The following is a 20902-nucleotide window of genomic DNA, read 5'->3' as shown; positions in this document are numbered from 1 at the left end:
TTAATCTTTGCATTTCATAAAATACTGCCCCTCCTGAACAGAAACAGCCAGTACACATATGTACGATTAACAAATGAATGCTGTATTTCTTGAAAGATTTATTCAAACGGGACACATGGGCCAATGTCGTATGAGTGCCTATAGACATTTCAGTCAGTCAGTCAGTCAAAACTTTATTTATATAGCATTTTGTATGCATGAAAATTCTGTTCATTCCCTTAATCCCTAAAGAAAAATTAAAGAAATTTGTCTTGAGATACAGAGAGTGACGTCAGATTGCCCAGTCTGCTTTTAAATCTATAAAAAGCCCTTATATAAGCTGAGTAGTCAACAAATTTCACAGCAGACAGGTGGTACAGCATACATATATACACAAGTAGTACATAGCAATCCAAGGCAGCCTATTGCTGCCTATTACAAATTATCATGAAACAATGCATGATTTTTTTTTCTGCAGATGCAAAAGCTGTACAAGAAATCACTTCATCTTCCGTTCATCTTTCAGCTAATGTGTTGGCAAAGCACTTGGATACAATGCAATATATTTTAACATTAAATACATGAGTGCATGTATACCATACAATGTAACTCAAAAAAATCACAAGCTTCAAACATTTGACATCCTCTGGTGGTAAAGGAAGGTGAGCGGGGCAGGGTTGAAGGGTGCGCAGCAATGAATCTAAAATCTGGAAGCACTTTCCATTGGTCAAATTAACTTTTTTTTGTTTTTGACAGGAGCTTAATCCTTGAAAAAACACAGTACAAAAAAACAAACTGACAGAAAACAGAGAAACAATTGAACCATACACCATAATCTATATATTGCTAGGGATCATGGAGCCCAAGTATGTCTACCAGGTTGCATTCAGATAACCTGCGGTAGAATACTTGTTTCTTTTATAGAGAGGAAGTTTTACAAACAACAGTCAGTTAGCTCTGAGACGAGCGAGTGACGCCATAGTCTGTCATTAATCAAGAGAGATTGAGTAAACGCACTCTAAGCTGATGATCCAAAACAGTCTCAGCATTCTCACTGTTTTGGATGTTTAAGCATCAGTTAGGTGTACTCAGTTTCTCCTGATTCAAGGCTTTTGGTCCTGTTCCGTACCACAAAGTTGTGGACATTGTATGGAAGATATAATTACTGTTACATGTGTGTGGCTTTGTCTTGTTTCATGTGTATGTGTGTGTAAGTTTGTGCATGTGTTCAAGTATTTACATCGTCCCAGCCAGAGGCAAAACTGTGGCTCATCAGAGGCCTTTTCCATCTAATTTGTTCAGTGTTGTCACAGTTTTTTTGTCACAGGCAGTCCTTTGCCTGATGGGAGTCAAAGAAGTCCATCCAGCATTGACATAAAAAATCCTGGATCCAGGATGCCTGACCACACACTAAAAGGTGTTTTCCAGCACATCAGCTCGATTCTTTCTTGTGATTGTGGCACCTCTGATGCGTATCAAGAATCAGTCATTCATAGTGTTCATTTAAACTCTCATCAGCCAATCATTGTGAGCCATGCCAGTCAGCAAAATCTGAGGGAAGTTGACAGTCTCTGTAAGATTGCTGGTAGCCTGTCATCAGACTCTACTTGTCCTGATGGTCTTACTGTAAGACTCCACTCTTTATTTGTAAATCCTGGAGCCAATATTGCCATTTTGTTAAACCTCCAGTTTTGTCTGTTAGCACTAGCATTAGAATCCCACACATCAGCCATTGTTTTCGGACTATGAAAGCCTCCCGTTCCTCCAAAACACAACAACAACAATAGCTTTGATGTTGAAATTGTGCGATTCAGAGTAAAGACCAACAGCCCCTTTAAGCTAGAATAATTTTTAAAGCTGGTTGTTTGGGTACATCACAGAGATAAAACCCAGAATTAATGGTTTCAGACCACCCAGACAAATCCAAATGAAAAACAACCATTGCCATATCAGCTGTGTCCATGCAACCCAATTTCTCTTTTCTGTCTCATCTCCTTCATCTGCTCCCAAGCCCTCTGCAGAGCTCATTCTTTTGCTCAGCTCTCCCTTTGGTTTTAACACCCGCACCCTCGTTAGCACCCACCCCTAAACTCAGAGGAAGGCTCCAGACGGACAGAAAGACAGAGAGATAAGGATAGGGTGAGGACGGTTGGACGCTTATTGCTTTACTGACGCATATTGCTTGTTTACTCGCTGTCATTCCTTGTTTGTTCTCAACCTCTAATGCATTCCGAGTGATTAAGGACAGACCCCACAGAATATTTTGGTAGGGCTTTTAGAGCCCAGAATACTTTTCAAATGAAATGACCCACTTAAAGTGCGGCACCTCGTAGGAGTAAAAGTCAAAGAGTCAGGGAAGCCATGGAGAAGAAACCTGCTGTAACATGGTATATGGCATACTGTGCAGTGCTGGCGAGAGCATAAGCGCAGACTTGTTTGATGCATATTCACATCATGCATATCCCATTGATGCTTTTGTATTCATGATCCCCATTTTCTGTTGATCCCTTATTACAAAAGCATGCCAGCAGCTCCGAGTACCTCTCCAACAGCTTGCCTACAGGTTTTTCACATCTCGGAGAGGTAAAGTGGAGAAGCCACTGCAGCATTACAAACAAGCATTATATTGCTAATTTATTCTCTTTCATTAAAGTTTTACGCCGTTGCTCATTTCATTTGCTTGTACATTCGCAGCTCCATAAAATTGAGATGCGAATTGGGGAATTTGGCTGACTGACATTTCTGCTTGGAAGAAAAATCAATGGATTCAAAAATTTAAATCCACGTGTTTCAGTTTTAAGGTAGCAGGTTGACACCAGCAAATCCAGATGTGAATAATATATTTCAAAGCATCTGGTTGTTGGTGTCCCAGGCTGTGTTTGTGCATGTGCCCTTTTGGGGCGTGAGTGTGATCACGCTCGAGTTCGCTTACATATGTGGGAGCATGATGGTGTATTAGGGCCTGAGTGATTTGCAGGAACCTCTGTCCACCTGTAAATGTGCAGGTGGGTCCAGAGTATAACTGGATCAAAGTGGCCTGCGGACAGACATGTCCTGGTTTCTCTGTAGTGTCCGAGGGTTTTTGGAGTTTCAGTGGACCCAAAGATTGCTATGGACCCGAGTACAGACTAGCTAGAGAGAACAGATAAAGTGTACTTCTCTGTTTATTCTCTTTTCAAAATAATTGTAACTCAGTTATTTGCTCAACCCCTCAGCCTGTTTTTATTTTCCATTTAACTCTTTTAACCCTGATTGTACACTGCACTGTAACTTTTATTATATTTTAATGTGTATTTTTTCAATTTCCCTATTATGCTTTTAAACTTTTTTATATTTCCCTGTTGCTTTTATGTTTTATGTAAAGCACTTTGAATTACCTTGTTGTTGAAATGTGCTATACAAATAAACTTGCCTTGCCTTGCCTTGCCTAGGGAGTAAATCTAGTCTGTGACTGACTGTCATTAATTATATTTCCCTCCCCGTACACACACATACACACATGCTGAGGACCCAGTGAGAATACCACGGTTTACAACAGCTTGGAGCACTGGGTACAAAACACCAGACAAGTGCTTGGTGCCCATTGCTCAACCCTCCATGGACATGGATGCACAGAGGTAGGTCCGGGGTAGATGACACTCTGCTAGGAGGCAGCTTGGAAGCAGAAAAAGAGAGAAAGAGCGGCAGAAAGAGAGCGGGAACGAGATGAAGTGCTAAATAGTGTGTGACTCTGGTAAGCGCTGCTGTTTGATTAGGTTCCACCACCTGTCTGTGCTATAGCATGTGCCAGGCATATGCACTGCGGCATAGCTGGTGTCCTCCTGATAACAAATGAAGGTGAATTCAATCAGTGAGTCAGGCTGGCTGATGGACTGTTTTGGATGGTGGAAGAGGAGGTTAGAGATTTTGAAGGCTGAATTTGTAGACTAGAGCCATCAACCAACCCTGTACAAATAAACTGAAAAATGCAACATAAGGTAGTATGTTACTCATTGAAAAAGCGATTACTTTACTAATCACTCATCAGAAACTAGTTGCATTCCTTTTGTCACTCAGCCCAGCAAAATGTTCCTTTAAAGAGAAATTGTGGTATATTTTAACATGGCGTGTTTTACTTGATTGTGTCCGAGTCTCGTCGAAAGTAAACCCAGCATCACCTGCTCACCCTGCATAGTTTTAATTCATGAGTGAGGCTGACTGGATCACTGTCTAAGTTCTAAGCTAAATTCATTGCCGGATTATCCCGTTGACTATTATGAGGATAATCACAAGTCATTTCCCTTTGGTCAACCGTATTAATTGGAACTGGACACAGATGAGGAGCTAAATTAAATGAAAGGGGAAAGACTAAGAATGGAGGCAAAGACAGAAAGGCAACTGGGCCGTCCTGAGAGACAACGTACCTCGGGAAACCGGTGTTGTTCCTGCTCTCACTGATCCCCTGGGAAATCTGGTCGAAATATACCAGAATATTCATTTAAACAACTCCAAAGCCTCTACAACCATATGTCACAATTTCGATGTTTAACCAGGTATAAATAGAAACAAGAGTTTAACAAATAGCCAGCCGATGGTTTCAATGTATTTGCTGACGGCTAGCTTAATGGTAGCTACGGGTACTGCATGCAACACTCCAGAAGTCCAAACCATGAAGCTGCGGGGTTCACATACACTCCCAATCAACCAAACCAACAGAACCAGCTCGTTCCTGAATGTGGGCTTACCAGTGGTTAATGTTAGCAAGACAGCTAAGAAGACACAAGATGTAAATAGAGAGTTTTCGGAGTTAGTGAGAGGCCGTTTCTTCTGTTTTGGTAGAGCTGCAGCTCCTACTCTAAGTTAACACAGGCGAGTTGGTCCACTGAATGTAGAGCGACCAAAAATTGACACGTTACTAAGACTACTTGACTGCTTTTATGCCAACAAAACTGATGTGTTTACTGTATTTGAAAGCAGGAATTATATGGCAGTGACAATGGTTTCAGCCTTGCAGATTATTTTAACACTGCAGCAGTCGTGCATCAGTTGTGCATCAAACAGCTGTGCTTTGACATAGCCATGCTAGGAAAAGGTGCCCTTGTAACGCATCACTGCTTGATCTTGTTTGATTATGGAATCGTGTCAAATGTGCAGATCTATTGTCTGAATACAGTGAATCTTGTAATCTCTCTCTCTCTCTCTCTCTCTCTCTCTCTCTCTCTCTCTCTCTCTCTCTCTCTCTCTCTCTCTCTCTCTCTCTCTCTCTCTATATATATATATATATATTCACAATTTCACTTCCTTTTACAACCAAATGCCCGTACCAATATGCAGCATTCGCTGACATTTCCACCAACCCAGCCTCATTTGTGAAAGAGCATTTGTGTGGAGCAGAGAGGGAGAGAGAATGCAATGACTTTGTAATGACCTTTTTGGATGCATGGACTCTTTTGCTCTTTTTTTCTAGGCATCGTGACACATCCTGGATTTTCTTTAGAGGTAAACATCCACAGCAGCACAAAAGATGGTGACCGAAACAAGCAGTTACAAATACCAACTAGAGCTTGCTTATTCACTTTCCCCAGTTTCTGAGGATCAGTGTGTCGAGAGACAAGTGTGTTTCGGCTTGTGGGGTGGGGGTGCCTATGGTCTCTGACACTGCTGGGAACTTTCTGTAGTTTTTGACAAGTGTGTAGTGTGTGTCTATATGGTTCAGATCCGTCTCATCTTATTTGCCCCTGGAAGGAGATGAATAAACCCCCCACCACCACCACCCATGCCGCCCTCATCTCTTGTATGAATTGCCAGGCTGATATCTCACTCTCCGGAGGGGCTAGAGGGCAACGGGAGCTGACAACACAATGGCATTGTTTCTGCTGATGGGGAGCCAAAGTCTCAGGGGAAACACTCCCCTACCAGCCTCTCCGACAGTCTCCGAAAAAGTGGTCAGAGTGCGTCTGGGCTAGTTTGTGGGGTAAATAGTGTCTGTGTATGGTGGAATGGTGCTACAGAGCAGTGCAGAGTGTCTTTGAGGTGGGAGGGGGTTGAGAGGAGAAGGAGGAGAGAGCTGTGCCAACACACTGAGAGGCCACTCAATTATTTAGAAGAGCTGCCGGGTTCAAAGAGTCACAGCCAGCACCTGCCAATCCGCCACCTTCACAGCTTATCTGCTGCTGCTGATCCAGTGGTCTTAAAAGTACACAAATATCACTCACATTATTATTATTATTGTCAACAATGATGAGGAAAATGCAGAATAAAAAAAATTCAGATTATACACGATATTTGCTTGCTCCCCTCTTGCCATTACGGCTGTGGATATAAAAGATATCTGAGCATTTCTTGCTTACAGCTCCACTTAGTTTCCTCTTCTGTCTGTTCACCCATTCGTCCCCATGTTCAGACAGTGACCTCTGTCTTGCTGTTGGTGGGCAGTCCCTTGTGCCTGGGGTTCATGTGTGGCGAGTGGCCATAGCCCAGTGGCTGCGAAAAGAGCTCAGGCAGCGTTTCGATGCTGAACTGCCTTTTGTTGGAGTAGGCCTGGCGCCGGCTGTTCTGCTGATGCAGGGGCTGGTGCTGCTGCTGCTGGATGGGGTGGTGCTGCTGTCCCTGGAGGGTCATGTGGGTTGCCGTCGGGTGCTGGATGTGACTCTTACTGGGGTCCCATGCTTTAAAGGCCGAGCTGGACGTGAGTGGGTGGGTGTTGGTCTTGGAGATCTTCGGCTTGGGGATCTGGGAGGCATTGATGGTGATGGCCAGTGGCGCATGGATGTCGGGCGGCGGGAGGAAGGGCTTGTCCTTTGGGTGGAAGTTAATTGGCTGGAAAGTGGGAGGAGACTGGCGGTGGGTGTAATCTACCATTGGGTAGCTCTTGTAGTAGTCTCTTGCACCCGTGTCTGGATGGTCGGAGAGACAGTGGAGGAAGGGAAAAGAAGACAGACATGGTTAAATCATGATGCTAAAAAGTGGTGTAATTAAAGTATAATAATGATAAGCAGCAGCATTATTCAGTGCAAAGTAGCAGGTTTTGCTGTTACTGTTGTTGAGGTTAAAGTTCACCTAACACAAAAAAAAGCCAAGGCAAAGACAATGAATCCTGCAGGGTGTACAGTCAGTGAGTGTTTGTGTCATATTTATGTATTTGAGCTTTGAACTGTCCGTGGAGTTAAAAATACCCACAGCACCAGAGAGAAACAACTAGCGGGAGAGAGACTGAGAATCAAGAAGAGAACCCACAAAATAATGGATAAAGCCATATGAGTGAGAATGATGGGAGATAAGTTGGGAGTAAAAATAGAGTGGGTTCAGCGTGTCGAGTCAGATTACTACAAGCTCCCCCCCCCCCCCCCCCCCCCCCCCACACACACAGTGCCCTTAAGACACTAACAACCTTGTTTGCTTAGCCCCGTTTTATTGGTCCTTTTTTTTCCTGGAGAGAAATAAGAGACTAAGAAAAAAATTATATATTCTTCTGTATGATGGATGTCTTTTCCCTTCATTCTAGTGCCCTTATTGCTCTGATTTAATCTTCCATTTAGCTTGAGATCTTTTAATATCTTAACATCTGTCTTCCTCATAACATAACAGGAGGCAGCTGCTATCAGCTTGTACTACGTGTTTATGACAAAGTATATTTGTCTGCGCTTTTTGTTTTTATCGGTTTGTGTGTCTGTGTGTCAGATCGTATCATTATTACACTCCAAACAGGAACATAATAATAAGATTATGTCAATAGTCTGGTCAGAAGATGTATGACCAGTTGAGTTTAATGTGTTGTAATGAACGTCAATGAATGTGGCCATTAGTGGGTGCATGCATGTGTCACAGTGAGACCACACACTGAATGCATATTTGCATCATTAGACTGCTTGAGCTTTTGAGTTTTGTGCTTGCAGTTTCTAGAAAATAGAGCCTAACACGCTGACATGCATGATGTGTCTTCTTGAATGCATGATTTTCTGTTTGCAAGGAGAGTCTTTATCTAGAAACACAGAGTTTAGCAGAGGCCTGTTTTTCACACTGTAGCTATTGCTGTAAATTTATTTCTAATAATTTATTCTAGCCAAGACAGCTAAGAAGCTTTTCTTGTGTTTGTATTTTCAGAAAAAACCTGGAAGAGTGGTATCACATTCACACATGTCAGGAAACTGTCCACTGCTATCACAGTTTGGTAATTGCTTATTGAACACTTCAAATGTGGGTCCATTGTGTACCTCCAGGGCACTTCAACAGCAGCTGTTGAGGAAGGAGACAGAGTCACCGGTAATCATTCACTCCCTCAGTAAAATTCTCCAAGCTGGTCCAATTATTTAAATACAATCCTGCTTTTCTCTACAACCATTTTAATTGTTGTTAATCTCAAAGGCCAACTGGATATGTTCCCCTCAACATGACAAAGCAGCTGATGAAGGATATGAAACGTGCTGAACTATTTCCACTGCCAGGACCAAGAAATCCTTTTTCCTGGTAGAGGACCTGGCTACACAGAGCTAAATACTAACCAACAAGATGGTGCAAGAGAACAGCTGACAGCGAAACAGTTTTAGATATTATACAGAGTTATGGAAGAAGAAGGAGCAGCCACAGTGAGCTGTTAGAGGATGAGCTACAGGAGACAAACTGCACACCTCCAACTCCTCAGCAAGGTAACCAACTTCTTACAGATGCAACAGACCACACCACTGGCTACACCTAGTAGTGATGCTGAGGTGAGACAGATGTAAAACTTTCAACCAGAGAGGGCAGAATGCTCCTTTACAGCCATGTGTTGGGTTGCTCTTTAAACTGGGAAGCACTTCTGGGTAACAAAAGTTACCCCTTTAGACAGTATGTCCTGCAGACATGTGGAGAGTGATTTAAAAGAAAAAGAACAATTAAATGAATCACTCACATCAATTGTTCAAATAACAGAGATTTAAGAGGCATATGTTTGCATTTTAAAGCAATAAAGTTTTGCAATATTGATGACTAAGAATGACGAGAATGAACGCAAAAACCGTTTTGCTTTCATTTGAATTCTGCAAGAACAAACGTGTGGAGGATTAGTGTGTATTTGTGTGTCTGTTTGTGAATGTGTGTGAATTTGTGTTTCTGGGTTCATATGTTCATGTATGTTTGTGTGAAACTGTATGTGCATTGTGCAACAAAGAACACATTTACTTACATTGAAATGGGAATAAGCTGCTTACGTGTCTGTGCAGTAAAGAGCATCACAGTTTTGGCAAATTTTACCAGCCTGTTCGTCACAATGACGTGAAGACTCGCTGGACGTCAGCAGTATTGCTACAGATCAACAGAGGAACTACCTTTTATTGATTGTGGACACAATCTGTATCTCTGCTTCTGGTGTAATGCACTACAGCTGAAGCTATAGCAGCAGCCTTTGAGAGCAAATCGGTTCAAATCTCTGGACAGGGCGGGAAAATCTGGGACGGCACAGAAACAATGAATTAAACACACCCTTCCTTCCCACAACAACTGCTGTTGCTGTCCATTTGAGTGTTTCCACACATGTTGCCAACAGGAGCACCTGACAGTAGGGTCCTCTGTGACAGTATTATGTGCCTTCCTCTCCATTTCACAGAGTCTCCATCTGCTCATTCTTTCTCTCTCTCTCACTCATGTCTTCAATTCTTTCCATCTCTATTTCAATTTATTCCATACTCTTCAACGACAACTCTATCCAGCAGCAGCCTAAAGCACGGCCCGTAGGTCCAATCTGGGCCACTGCATAACAGCTGCATGGCCCTGCAAAGTGTATTAGAGTTAGACAACATACTGTATTCTATTTGGTCTATTTTTAATGCCATTTACTTAAGTTTAAGCAGTTATTCTGAGAGAACTTGCTTAGTACAATGCCTATCGACACACGTGACAATGGCGTAAGAATTATTCTGCAAACAATCTATAGTTCTGATGCATTTTGGTAAGTGGCCATTATTGTTATATCCAGCACTGTAGCACTCTGCTCTTCATAACTTTTAGATGCAGTTTTGCAACCCCTAATTTTAATTTCACAAGCACTTCAAGAGGCTTTAAAGCTGTCATTCTGTCAGAACCAGAACTGATCATTGCTTGTAAATGAACCCTATCTTGAAGTGGAAAACTTTGAAGCAGTGGGATTCCTTCAAAGCCATCTTTTGGGGGGAATTTTACATCACTTCAACTCGTGTAGTCATCAAAAATTACCAAAACTTATTTCACCCATATTTGACCGGAAGCACATGCAAAAAAATGCAGTAATCACACTGCAAAAGCATCTAATAATTTAATTGTATACTGAGTCTAAATGTGTTTTTCTGTAAAACAACTGAAAAACTACACTCTGGCCACTTTATTAGGTACACCTGTTCAGTTCCTTGTTAGCAAGCACCGGCTGGACTGAGCATTTCAGAAACTGCTGATCTACTGGGATTTTAACACACAACTGTCTCTAGGGTTCACAGAGAATTATCTGAAAAAGAGAAAATATCCAGTGAGGGGCAGTTGTGTGGACCTTGTTGATGTCAGAGGAGAATGGGCAGACTGGTTCAAGATGACAGAAAGTCAACAGTAACTCAAATAACAACTTACACAACCAAGGTATCTTCTGATGGCTACTTCCAGCAGGATAATGCACCATGTCACAAAGGTCAAATCATCTCAAACTTCTTGAACATGACAATGAGTTCACTGTACTCCAATGGCCTCCACAGTCACCAGATCTCAATCCAATAGAGCACCTTCAGGATGTGGTGGAACAGGAACTTTGTATAATGGATGTTCAGCCGTCAAATCTGCAGTAACTGCGTGATGCCATCATGTCAATTGGACCAAAGTCTCTGAGGAATGTTTCAAACACCTTGTTTAAAGTATGCCACAAAGAATTAAGGCAGTTCTGAAGGCAAGAGGGGGTCGAACTGTCCAGCAAGGTGTACCTAATAAAGTGGCAGATGAGTGTATATCACTGAGTCTATAGAGTCATTTGCTTGTTTCCATTGTAATTTCAAAAAACTAATGAAAATCAAGTAATTGTGCTTGTCCAGTTGTTGTTTACTTAACTCTAAAAACTATTTAATAAATATATTTAGGACTATCTTGAAAATGTTGTTCCAGGTTACCTAGCATTAAAAAATATATGTATTTAAATTGACAGCCATTTTTCTACAGCATCTTCAAATGGTGCTCAGGCTGTTGGATTATTAGACTTTAATTAAAGACATCAGGCAGTCTTGGCCCTGAACTTGGAGTCCTAGTATCCTGGCAAACAGTCTTTCACGCCCTCTTCAAGAAAATCCTTATGTTGTCTTTTCTCTTTCCTGGAGGTCTGACACTCACTGGAGACAAACCTGGATTGAACTCTATGAATCACACATAAAGCATTTGTGGATATATTTCTAACAGCTTGCTCAAGACTAAGTCAGGCCGTCTAAATTCTTCTAAATCCAAAGTTTATTTCTTCCTCCTCTCGCTCTTCTGTCCCTGTCCTCTCACTTTCTCCGTTTCTAACCTTTAGCATCTTTATCCCACATTTTCCCACTGCCAGTCAACATGTCCTCTTTTAATTGAGATAGATATATCAGAGCTGCTTGGGCTAGACTCCTGCTGCTACACCTGGCACAGGTTAACTGTCAGAGTCTCGACCTCTTTGACCAGTTATACCCTTCCCTGTTATCTATCCTTCTCCCATCCTTTTTTTGCTTACTGTATCTTTTTCTCTGTTTCACCTCTTGCATTTTGCTTTGTATAAGAGATTTTTGAACTCGAGCTGTTTACCGCTGCATTAAGTCCCAATGTGTTCATAAAGATTTCAAAGCAGCTTGTTCCAGGTACCTACTGTTTCACCTGGCAAATGGTCAGCTATCCCATCCAAACTGTTCTGTGTCCTAGCCATGACTTTGTCCGCACAGCCAGGATCTTTGGACCCGGTGGCTTGTTTATTGCCCAGCGAGAGAATTGATAAGCACGTGTGAAAAGATGATTGGACTGTGTGTATGTTTCTCTGTTTGTGAGTGCCTAATGGGTAATTGGAGACAATAAGTTAAAATAAAAATTAAAAATGAACAATGGAAAACCGAATACCTAGATGTCGTGAGAGCGGAGAGAATTTAGCGTTTCACCTCAATGTGTGAGGGATTTGTTATTTAGCTTTGTTGGATAGTTTTCAGTGTAATGGTGGCTGACGTCTGATGCTCATTGGAGGATGGCTGCTGATGGATCCGCCTTTGTGACTCACTCACTGAGCAGAATAATGAGATGAGGATTTTCTCTTTGCTTGTCTTCTCCTCTTCAGTCCCTTCCAAGAATCATTTTGCAAGCCTGACTGTTGTAACTGCTTTTTGTTTATTACCAAAACTTTTAAAAAACATGGAAAAAGTCTATTGTAAGTTATCACTTAAATTTCTTAATGACTAATTTTTGCCTGTGATTTTAAAATACACTCTCAAATTCTGCTATAACCCTCCATCCCGGCATATTTTAAAAATGCAACAGAGGAATTAAAGAGCAGTGACTGTGGGCGTGACCTCGTGGCCATCTCAGAAGAGATTCAGCAGCGGAGCATATAGCCTGCCTCACGTTTCTGACTTGTTATTAATTTGTCCTTTTTGTGTTTCTACTAACTTCTTCACAGCTCTCTGTGACCCTGTTTTGTTCCGTTGTCAGCAGGCTCAATATGCCACAAGGAGCATTTCAGAATCAGAGCATTTCCCCTGCCTGATTTTGCTGACATGTTTATATTTTCTTGATTTGGAAATCAGTGCTTGCTTTTTCTGCTTTTACTATGATTAAGGCTACGTAGTTAAATGGCTTATTTTTGTGTCTTTTTGGACCCTGTTTATTGTTGTTTTTCGATCGGGTGTTTCATTTTGAAAATTTACCAGATTCTCTATGCTATTCTGTGTTTGACTTCCTGTCTGGGTCGATCTGCTCTGTGCTGCTTGATGCGGCTTCTGTCAAAAATAGACCTACCTGTTTTCTGAGGAGCGGAGCGGAGAGCGATTAGCTCTGGCAACCGCGGCGCAGCCGTAACGCGCCGTAGCTGGAGTCAGTGGATTTTAGGCGTGAGGGGACACTGGGGAGACTGACTGACCACTGAGTGTAGCATGGACAACAACAACATAGAGTTCTACTGCAGCCCACAATGACATCAGTAGAGTTCTGCGTTAGCTCTCAGTGACATCACTAGTTTTCCTCTCGCTCCCAGTGACATCATTGGAGTTCTACTGTAGTTCCCAATGATCTCACTGGTGTTCTCCTGTTAAGTGTCATCACTTGAATTACACTGTAGCTCATAATGACCTCATTGTCATCACTAGAGTAATGGCATCACTAGTGTTCTACTGTACCTCACAATGGCATCGGTAGTGTTCTAGAGTAGCTCTTAATTACATCACTAGAATTCTACTGTGCGTTTATATGCGTTACTAAAGTTCTACTGTATCTCTAAATTACATCGCTATTGTTCAACTGTAACCTACAGTGTCATAACAAGTGTTATGGTACCACTAGTGTTCTTCTGTAGCTCACAGATTCACCACTACAGTTCTACTGTTGGCCACAATGACAATGTTAGATTTCCAGTGTGGCTCACAATGACATCACATGGGTTTTATTGCAGGTCAGACTTTCATTACTAGTTCCACCGTAGTTCTCAGTGAAGTTTCTTGAGTTACTATGTTTGCCCTATTTTTATTCAAGAGGGTGGTCTTTCAATTTGAGCACATGACTCATTGATTTCATGTTCAGATTCTCACTTTCCCTCAAAGCCACTGCCCTTGCACTCAAATAGCCTTGCATTTAGATTTGCTGTGCTCTAGCTTCAGCCCTTCTCCTCGCACTCTGTGGAATGACTATTTTCAGAGTTCTCCAGTGTTCTCAGATGTTTTTTGCAATAACCCTGTCAAAATTCTCCAGTCAATAGAATGCCAGGTGTAGTGTTGACCAATGAAATTATTCCTACCTTTAGAGCGCCCCTTATGGACTCCTGAGTCATGAAGGTGACAATGTTTTCCTATCTAGCACACCAATGGGAAGGTAGTAAAGCTATAATAGTTTTTAATAAAGTATGGGTGCTGGTATATACACTGAACAAAATTATAAACACAACACTTTTGTTTTTGTTCCCATTCATCATGAGCTGAACTCAAAGATCTGACTTTTTCTGTGTACACAAAAGGCCTATTTCTCTCAAATATTGTTTGCAAATCTGTCAAAATCTGTGTTAGTGAGCACTTTTCCTTTGCTGAGATAGTCTATCCAACACACAGGTGTGGCATATCAAGATGCTGATCAGACAGCATGGGTATTGCACAGGTGTGCCTTGGACTGGCCACAATAAAAGGCCACATCATCGCTAGAGTTCTACTGTTACTCTCACTAACATCACTTTTGTTCTACTGGAGCTCATAATTACATCATTAGACATACACCATCCTGCCATAAATCTCCTTTTTTTTTAAAGTCTGCTGCTGACCCTCTTCTTCTTTTGCATTTAATTAAATTAATTAATTGTTTAATTTAATTGCGGTTAGCAAACCAACTGCATACCGCCACCACCTGGGCTGGCGTGTGGAACAGTAGGTTGCTGCTGTCCTGTCAGTCAGATCGACATACTGCCCCCATGTTCATGTGCTGAATTGCAACTGGTGGACGCGTAGCATTAATTCCTGGGGACCTGCACAACCTACGCTCCAAAGGAACTCAGGATACGCGTGGCAGCCATCTTGCGTAAGCAAGTATATCCAGGCCTTAAGCTATGATTACATCACTAGACTTCTAAAGTAGCCCTCAAAAAATCTACTTTAGTGTTGCACTGTAGCTTTTAATTACATCACTGGGTTCTCCTTTAACTCACTGTGACATACCCATTTTATTTGTGTTTATTTTCACGTTTTCTTTTGTAGCTCACAATTACAGAAGTCGGGTTCTACTGTTGCTCTATATGACATTGCTACAGTTCTACATAAGCTCACAATGACACCAGTAGAGATCTACTGTACCTATGAATTACCTCAGTAGAATCCTACTATTGCTCACAGTGACATAACTGGAGTTCAATTCTAGTTCACTAATACAGCTAGTGTTCTACTGTAGCTCATACTTATATTACTAGAGAAATTACATCACACGTGTTTTACTGTAGATCACAGTGACATCACTAGAGTTCTACTTTAGCTCTCAATGACTACACCAAAGTTCAAGAAATTGACTATGCCATCACCTTGCATTTGAATGTGTGGTGAGGCTGGTAAAGGTGTTGGGGTTGCGGTGGGGGTGGTTCTATTGTAGCTCATAATGACATCATTAGAGCTCTACTGTAGTTCAGGATGACATCATGAGTGTTCTACTGTTACTCTCTACTACATTACCAGTGTTCTACCTTTAGTTAGTGTCATCACTACAGTTCTTCTGCTGTAGCTCATAACAACACCACTTGAGTTTTAAAGTATCCCTCTATGACATAACTTGAGATAGGACATAACACGTGCTCTATTGTAGGTTACAATGACATCACAAGAATTCTGCTTTAGCTCTCAATGACATCACTGGAGTTCTACTAAATAAAATCTGCTTTGCGACAGTTGTCCTTTAAATCAGAAGCCTGCTTTTGTCCACCACTGTCTGAATTCAAGGACACATTGTTCAAAAAATTGCATTATTTGCTGTATGAGAACAGAAAGCTTGAAAGTTGTAACCAAAAGTTGCTAAAGGGGGTTGGGCTTAGCAAACAGTCAATCGATTATGTCTTTGTCGTTAAAACCTTTGGACGTCTCATGTTTCTGTGTCTGATACTCTTCAGCTATGATGAACAGACCTGTCTCTCTTTGCGTTGTAGTTTGTCATATGTGTCAAACTGTCATCCCTCATCCCTCATCATCGTCACTATGTCCTTATCTGTCTGCAATGATCTGACAATAGATGATGTGTGTGAGTGTCTATGTATTGTACATGTTTATACTTGTGCATGTTTATGTGTGGCTGTGCTGTAGGAAGGAAGTATAATGCCTGTGCGTGTGCGGTGGGTAGGACATGGTAATAGTGTGTGTGTGTGAGAGAGAAAGAGAGAGCGAGAGAGGCCAGCGGGCAAGCTTGAGACGCTTCAGACTGATACTGCCCAGACTGCTGTCACTCACCACCCACCAATTCCTAATTAATTCTGTGTGTGTGCGATTTATATTTTCTGAACCCGTTGAGTTATCAGTCCTCTATAAGTTATGCCATCATCGCACCTTTTTTTCCACAGGTGATTCACATTTACCACTAACAGAAAGGCAAGCTGTCCAAAAACTGTCATCAATACAGGGGCTGAGCTTTAGGCAGATGACTAACCCACCTATAACAAACAACATATAGTAGTTATTTTTTTTCATGGTTGTGAGGCAACAATAACCCTGATGTCTGCTTTGTTTAATACAGTACTTCCCCAGTTTTGTAAAGATAATGAAACATTAATGTAACACAATTATTTTCGTATCAAAAAGGAAGTTATTTATGATTGGAACTGAAGGACTAAATGAAAAGAAAAAGGTGTTAGTACCTGCTTTGGTATGAATTCTACAATTCTCTGAATAGTGGATGCAATTCTTCAGAAAGATATCCTCCTTTGGTGTTTTGAGAAAGGTGTCTAACATATTAAATTCTCTCATACATGTTGAGTTGGGTGGAGAGCTGGTGACTTTTATGGTGACTTTGCTGGTGAATTTATATATGTATATATATATATATATATATATATGGCATTGATTGTCTGGATGGGAAGAGTACCACCAATGAAACATGACACACATATTTAGTTTGCCTATTGGTTTATTGGTTTAATTTTTAGTGCAAAACTGCACAGCTGCTATGTTTTAAATGTTATGTGCGTGTGTTTGTTCTGTGATACCTAGCTGGTAATCTCCTGCTCAACAGTGACAGCTTTTCATGGTGTGTGATAATAAGTTGAGCACGACTTAAGTTTCCAGTCTTGTACTTATGCTGTTCATTTCACCAAGGATAACTTTATTCCTCTAACTCAACAATAGGTGGGAGGTTGTCTTTCTTGTGAGTGGCCAAATGTAGTCATAATATTTACATTAAGCTGCCATGATCTAATATAATGAAATATAAAAATGAAGCCTTAAATCAGCCACAGCACTCAAACATGAATTGTGAGTCAACACGAATGGATGAAAGTCAGACTCATAACAAGTTTATTATCCTAATTGGTGTTAGCTCAGCGTTAACCACTCAGCTCAGCTTGTGCACCAATAAGGAGGCATTTAGTATTTTTTTTATCATCGGGAATCAGGTTTGTTTTGTACTGTGCTTACTGTACAGAGGCCAAACTGGCCTCTGTACAGTAAGCACAGTAAACATGTGTTCTGTTTCTGCATGTGTTCTGTAGCTGTCTTGTTAAGTTTACATCACTAGTAATCCATAAGAAAGTAATCAAACACACATACATGAGGTTGGAAAGTTGTGTGTCTGTGTTTATACGTGTACTCCTACTCACCCACGGCTTTCAGCGATGTGTACTTGTTAAAGCCAATTCCCAGGTTATTATGAGGGTGAGACAAGGCCATGGCTGGACCCAGGGGAGGCAAGGCTGCGTTGTTCAAATGGTTGTGTTCTGAGGGAAAGAGAGAAAGAGAGAGAACATTTCTATTTAAATGTGGTGCACATATTAAATATATTTCACTAGTGTCACCCATAGAAAATGACAATCAGTATATTTCCATCAACTAGTGTAATGAGAATATTCTCAAGAGGGAGTAACAATATCACACAATTAAAAGTCATCTGCAACTCTAGTACTTTTAGGACTTGACATTTATGTTTTTATCCTTTTCGTTTGTACACTGTATGCAGAATGTGATCTAAGATGCTAGTTAAGCTCATGTTGGGGGAACGGATGTAATCATTAGCTGAGGCTCAATAACTATTTGCGCATTTCGATCAGCCTTCATTACATAATGTTTCTGCTTAAAATCACAAATATATTCATAAAACCGTTAGATGTGCAGGTGCCAAACGTTACTTAATATAGGCCTACAGTTACGCACAAGGACAGCTAAGAAGCAAAATAATAAACACCTTCACAATAATGGTAACACATTGTGTCTCCTTACATTCTGAAAACAGGCACACAAATATAGTTTTCTTTCTTTATGACAAATTATTAAATTATGAGTCACAGAGTTTGGTCATACATCATAGTACAAACAAGAAGTGTGGTGAGGTGTGTGAGGTAGTGTGTCATGTTTTAAACTGATTCTGAGATTTACTTTTTCAAATTTTAATGCAGATTACTTTTCCTTGTGTCAGGTAGAACATCTTTCACGGCATTAGCTGACTGGCATCAGCTGTATTATTCTTGCTTGAGAATGGCTCATTCATCAGCTGACTACTTTCCTCCAAACACATTTTTACTGGTGTACAGCTTGGCCATTATAACATGACCATTACTCTGCTGATACACTCACACCACACCCTCCTCCCTAGGTGCTATCTTTTTTGGTGTTATTGATTTAACTACAACTTTGATAATAATAAGGAGATATTTGAGATATTTTATTTCAAGCACAGTGTTAGTTCAGGCAGGCAACAAAGTCAAGCTCCACCCCAGCTCCGCCTTTCAGGCTGCATCTGATTAATCATATAATACGTTTGTTAATGCCTGCTCTGTTCTGTACCAGGGGGTTCTTTACTGATGTTCTCTGCCTCGGGCTTTCCCTGTATGCACATGGATGGGCAGGGAGGTGCTCTCCCAGAGCAGAGCCATACCGTCAAACATAACTACAGTGGCACAAATATCAGTTTCTTTGATGAAAGCTGTCCGGCTGAATTGCTGTATGTGGCAAATTGTTTGTGGTGCTGAATGTCTATACTGCAATTATAATAGCCTTACTCCTCTATTCATCCTCGTTTTTTGCAGTAAAATATCTTTAATATCCCACTGTAGGCTATCTGCCTAGCACTGAGAGACAAATTTACAGATTTTACAGATTTTACAGATTTTTTCTCAGGAGTTAGGGAAGACCAAAACACTTAAAAGGAGAGTGAATATTGGACTTTCATCAACTCTTGCTAAATTAATGTACGTTTAAGTAGTAAACTTAGAGATAAACGTGACAATTTTACAAAAGGAACATCAAGAAAATATAGTCTTATTTAATAATAAGTCTTAATTTTAGGAAACACTATCACTAATTATAAACAGTCTCATTTTCCAGAAACAAGATATAGCAGTTAATTTAAGAATGATATGCCAATGTTTGAAAATATTCCACATAGCATCTTTAACAAACCCTCCTGGCCCTCTGCAGAAACAAGGTCAGGCCAGGATTACCTCACTTCTCAAATACATTGTCACGCCAGAAGTCTAAAACTTATAAAGTTTCCCACAGGGTAAGAAGTACAAACACACTCTCTCCCTCTTCCACACATCCATAAACAAACACACACACCCGACGCCTGCGTCCACCAGCCCCACGGTGACTGCGACGCATCAATGAGAATGAAGCGAGGGGGAAATAAGAGAGCGAGGCGGAGAGAGCGGGCAAGGCAGGGAGAAAGCCAGAGAGTGAGGGATGTGACACCAGTGCTGACTGATTGAATTAGAAATAGATCTTCACTTCCCCATGTAATTGATATGCAGTGATGACACACTGTGTGTGGAGTGGAGAGCAGGGAGGCACAACTGTCTGTTGCAATTTTATGCGTGTGATTGTAAAATGTGGGTTGTTATTGTCTTGAACCCAGGTACCACCTGCTTTCCCTACTCATTTACCAACACTTCAAAGACAGACATATAAAGCTGTACAACTTTATATCAATTTTCCAAATAAATAAACAATACATAATATTAAATTTTGCCTGTGAGAGCTTAATAAAGGTTATAAGGATCCTTTTCAGTGATTACTTTATAACATTTAAAAGAATAGCTTTTGCTCTTTAAGTGTCCTACATTCAGATGCCATCTTCTCAAGCGGTCCTCTAGCGAGCCAAAAACAGTGGAAATAATGAGAGAGAGAGAGAGAGAGAGAGAGAGGGAGATGGAGTGAAGAAGAGAAAGATAGAGTTGAAGGCACAGATAGGGGGGGGGGGGGGGGGGGGGGGGGGGGGGGGGGGGGGGGGGGGGATCAACTAATTGATGGAAAGATCCTTGGCTGCTCTCCAGTTTGACCACAGGGCTGTTCCTGGCCACCAGAGAGCACATAGAGAGAGAGAAAGAGAGAGAGAGAGAGAGCACTGTAGTAATGTGCACACCAGTTGTTGTTTGCATTTCTTTCTCTTTTCTTTCATTGTACATCTTGCACATGTACTTATTAACAGTCATGGCATGGGATGAGGAATTTAGGATCTGGAAGAGATGATAGGGTCATTTCTCATTTTTTCGACTGAATGTCTAGACATGTTTTGTGATTCTTTTATAATTTTTATATAGGCTGAATAATTCCTACAAAAAGTTGAAAGGCTATTTCTCCATTCATTAATTATACATCATGGTATAAGAATTCAGTAAAAAAGAGTTGTGCCGATTGGCTTTGAAAACAGAATTCCACTTATTTTTCTGACAGGGCAGGAGACAAATTTAAAAAAAGATCTTTGTCCAACACAAAACGACAAATATCAAACTCACTGTTGGTGTTAATAATAATTACTCAGTGGTACAGTAGTCCTATTTAAAGTCCACTACTGTTTACCAAAACAGTACAGTATAGTAATGGGTCAGACAAAGTAAAAAGCTACATAGCGATGAAGGAAACGGCAGATTTGGATGATAATTATCTGTGGATTCATCACAACAAGCACATTTCACATTACACATAATTATTTAACCATTGTTACCATTGAATATTGATTACTGCAGCTTTAATGTTTGAAGAAGGTTTTGGCTTTTGTTAGACGCAAAAAAAGATTTGTGAACATGACATCCTCGCTCAGGGCAGTAAAACCTTTTTCTCCATATGATTTTGGAACT

General features: G+C 41.0%; 1 protein-coding gene across 1 annotated transcript in view; it reads right to left on the bottom strand.

The window, feature by feature from the left end:
- Positions 1 to 6165: 6165 nt before the first annotated feature.
- The window catches only part of LOC123986131 (protein shisa-8), a 93468-nt gene continuing 78731 nt past the window's right edge, over positions 6166 to 20902 (bottom strand). The window contains exons 3-4 of the mRNA XM_046074227.1: positions 17432 to 17548; positions 6166 to 6854 (exon numbers count right to left, since the gene is read on the bottom strand). Coding sequence (XP_045930183.1) covers positions 6358 to 6854; positions 17432 to 17548 — 614 coding nt within the window. The 3' untranslated portion in view covers positions 6166 to 6357. The remainder of the gene's footprint in view (positions 6855 to 17431; positions 17549 to 20902) is intronic.

Source organism: Micropterus dolomieu, linkage group LG02 (assembly GCF_021292245.1).
Source record: "Micropterus dolomieu isolate WLL.071019.BEF.003 ecotype Adirondacks linkage group LG02, ASM2129224v1, whole genome shotgun sequence".
Classification (NCBI taxonomy): domain Eukaryota; kingdom Metazoa; phylum Chordata; class Actinopteri; order Centrarchiformes; family Centrarchidae; genus Micropterus; species Micropterus dolomieu.
This window is presented reverse-complemented; position numbering and strand designations above follow the sequence as displayed.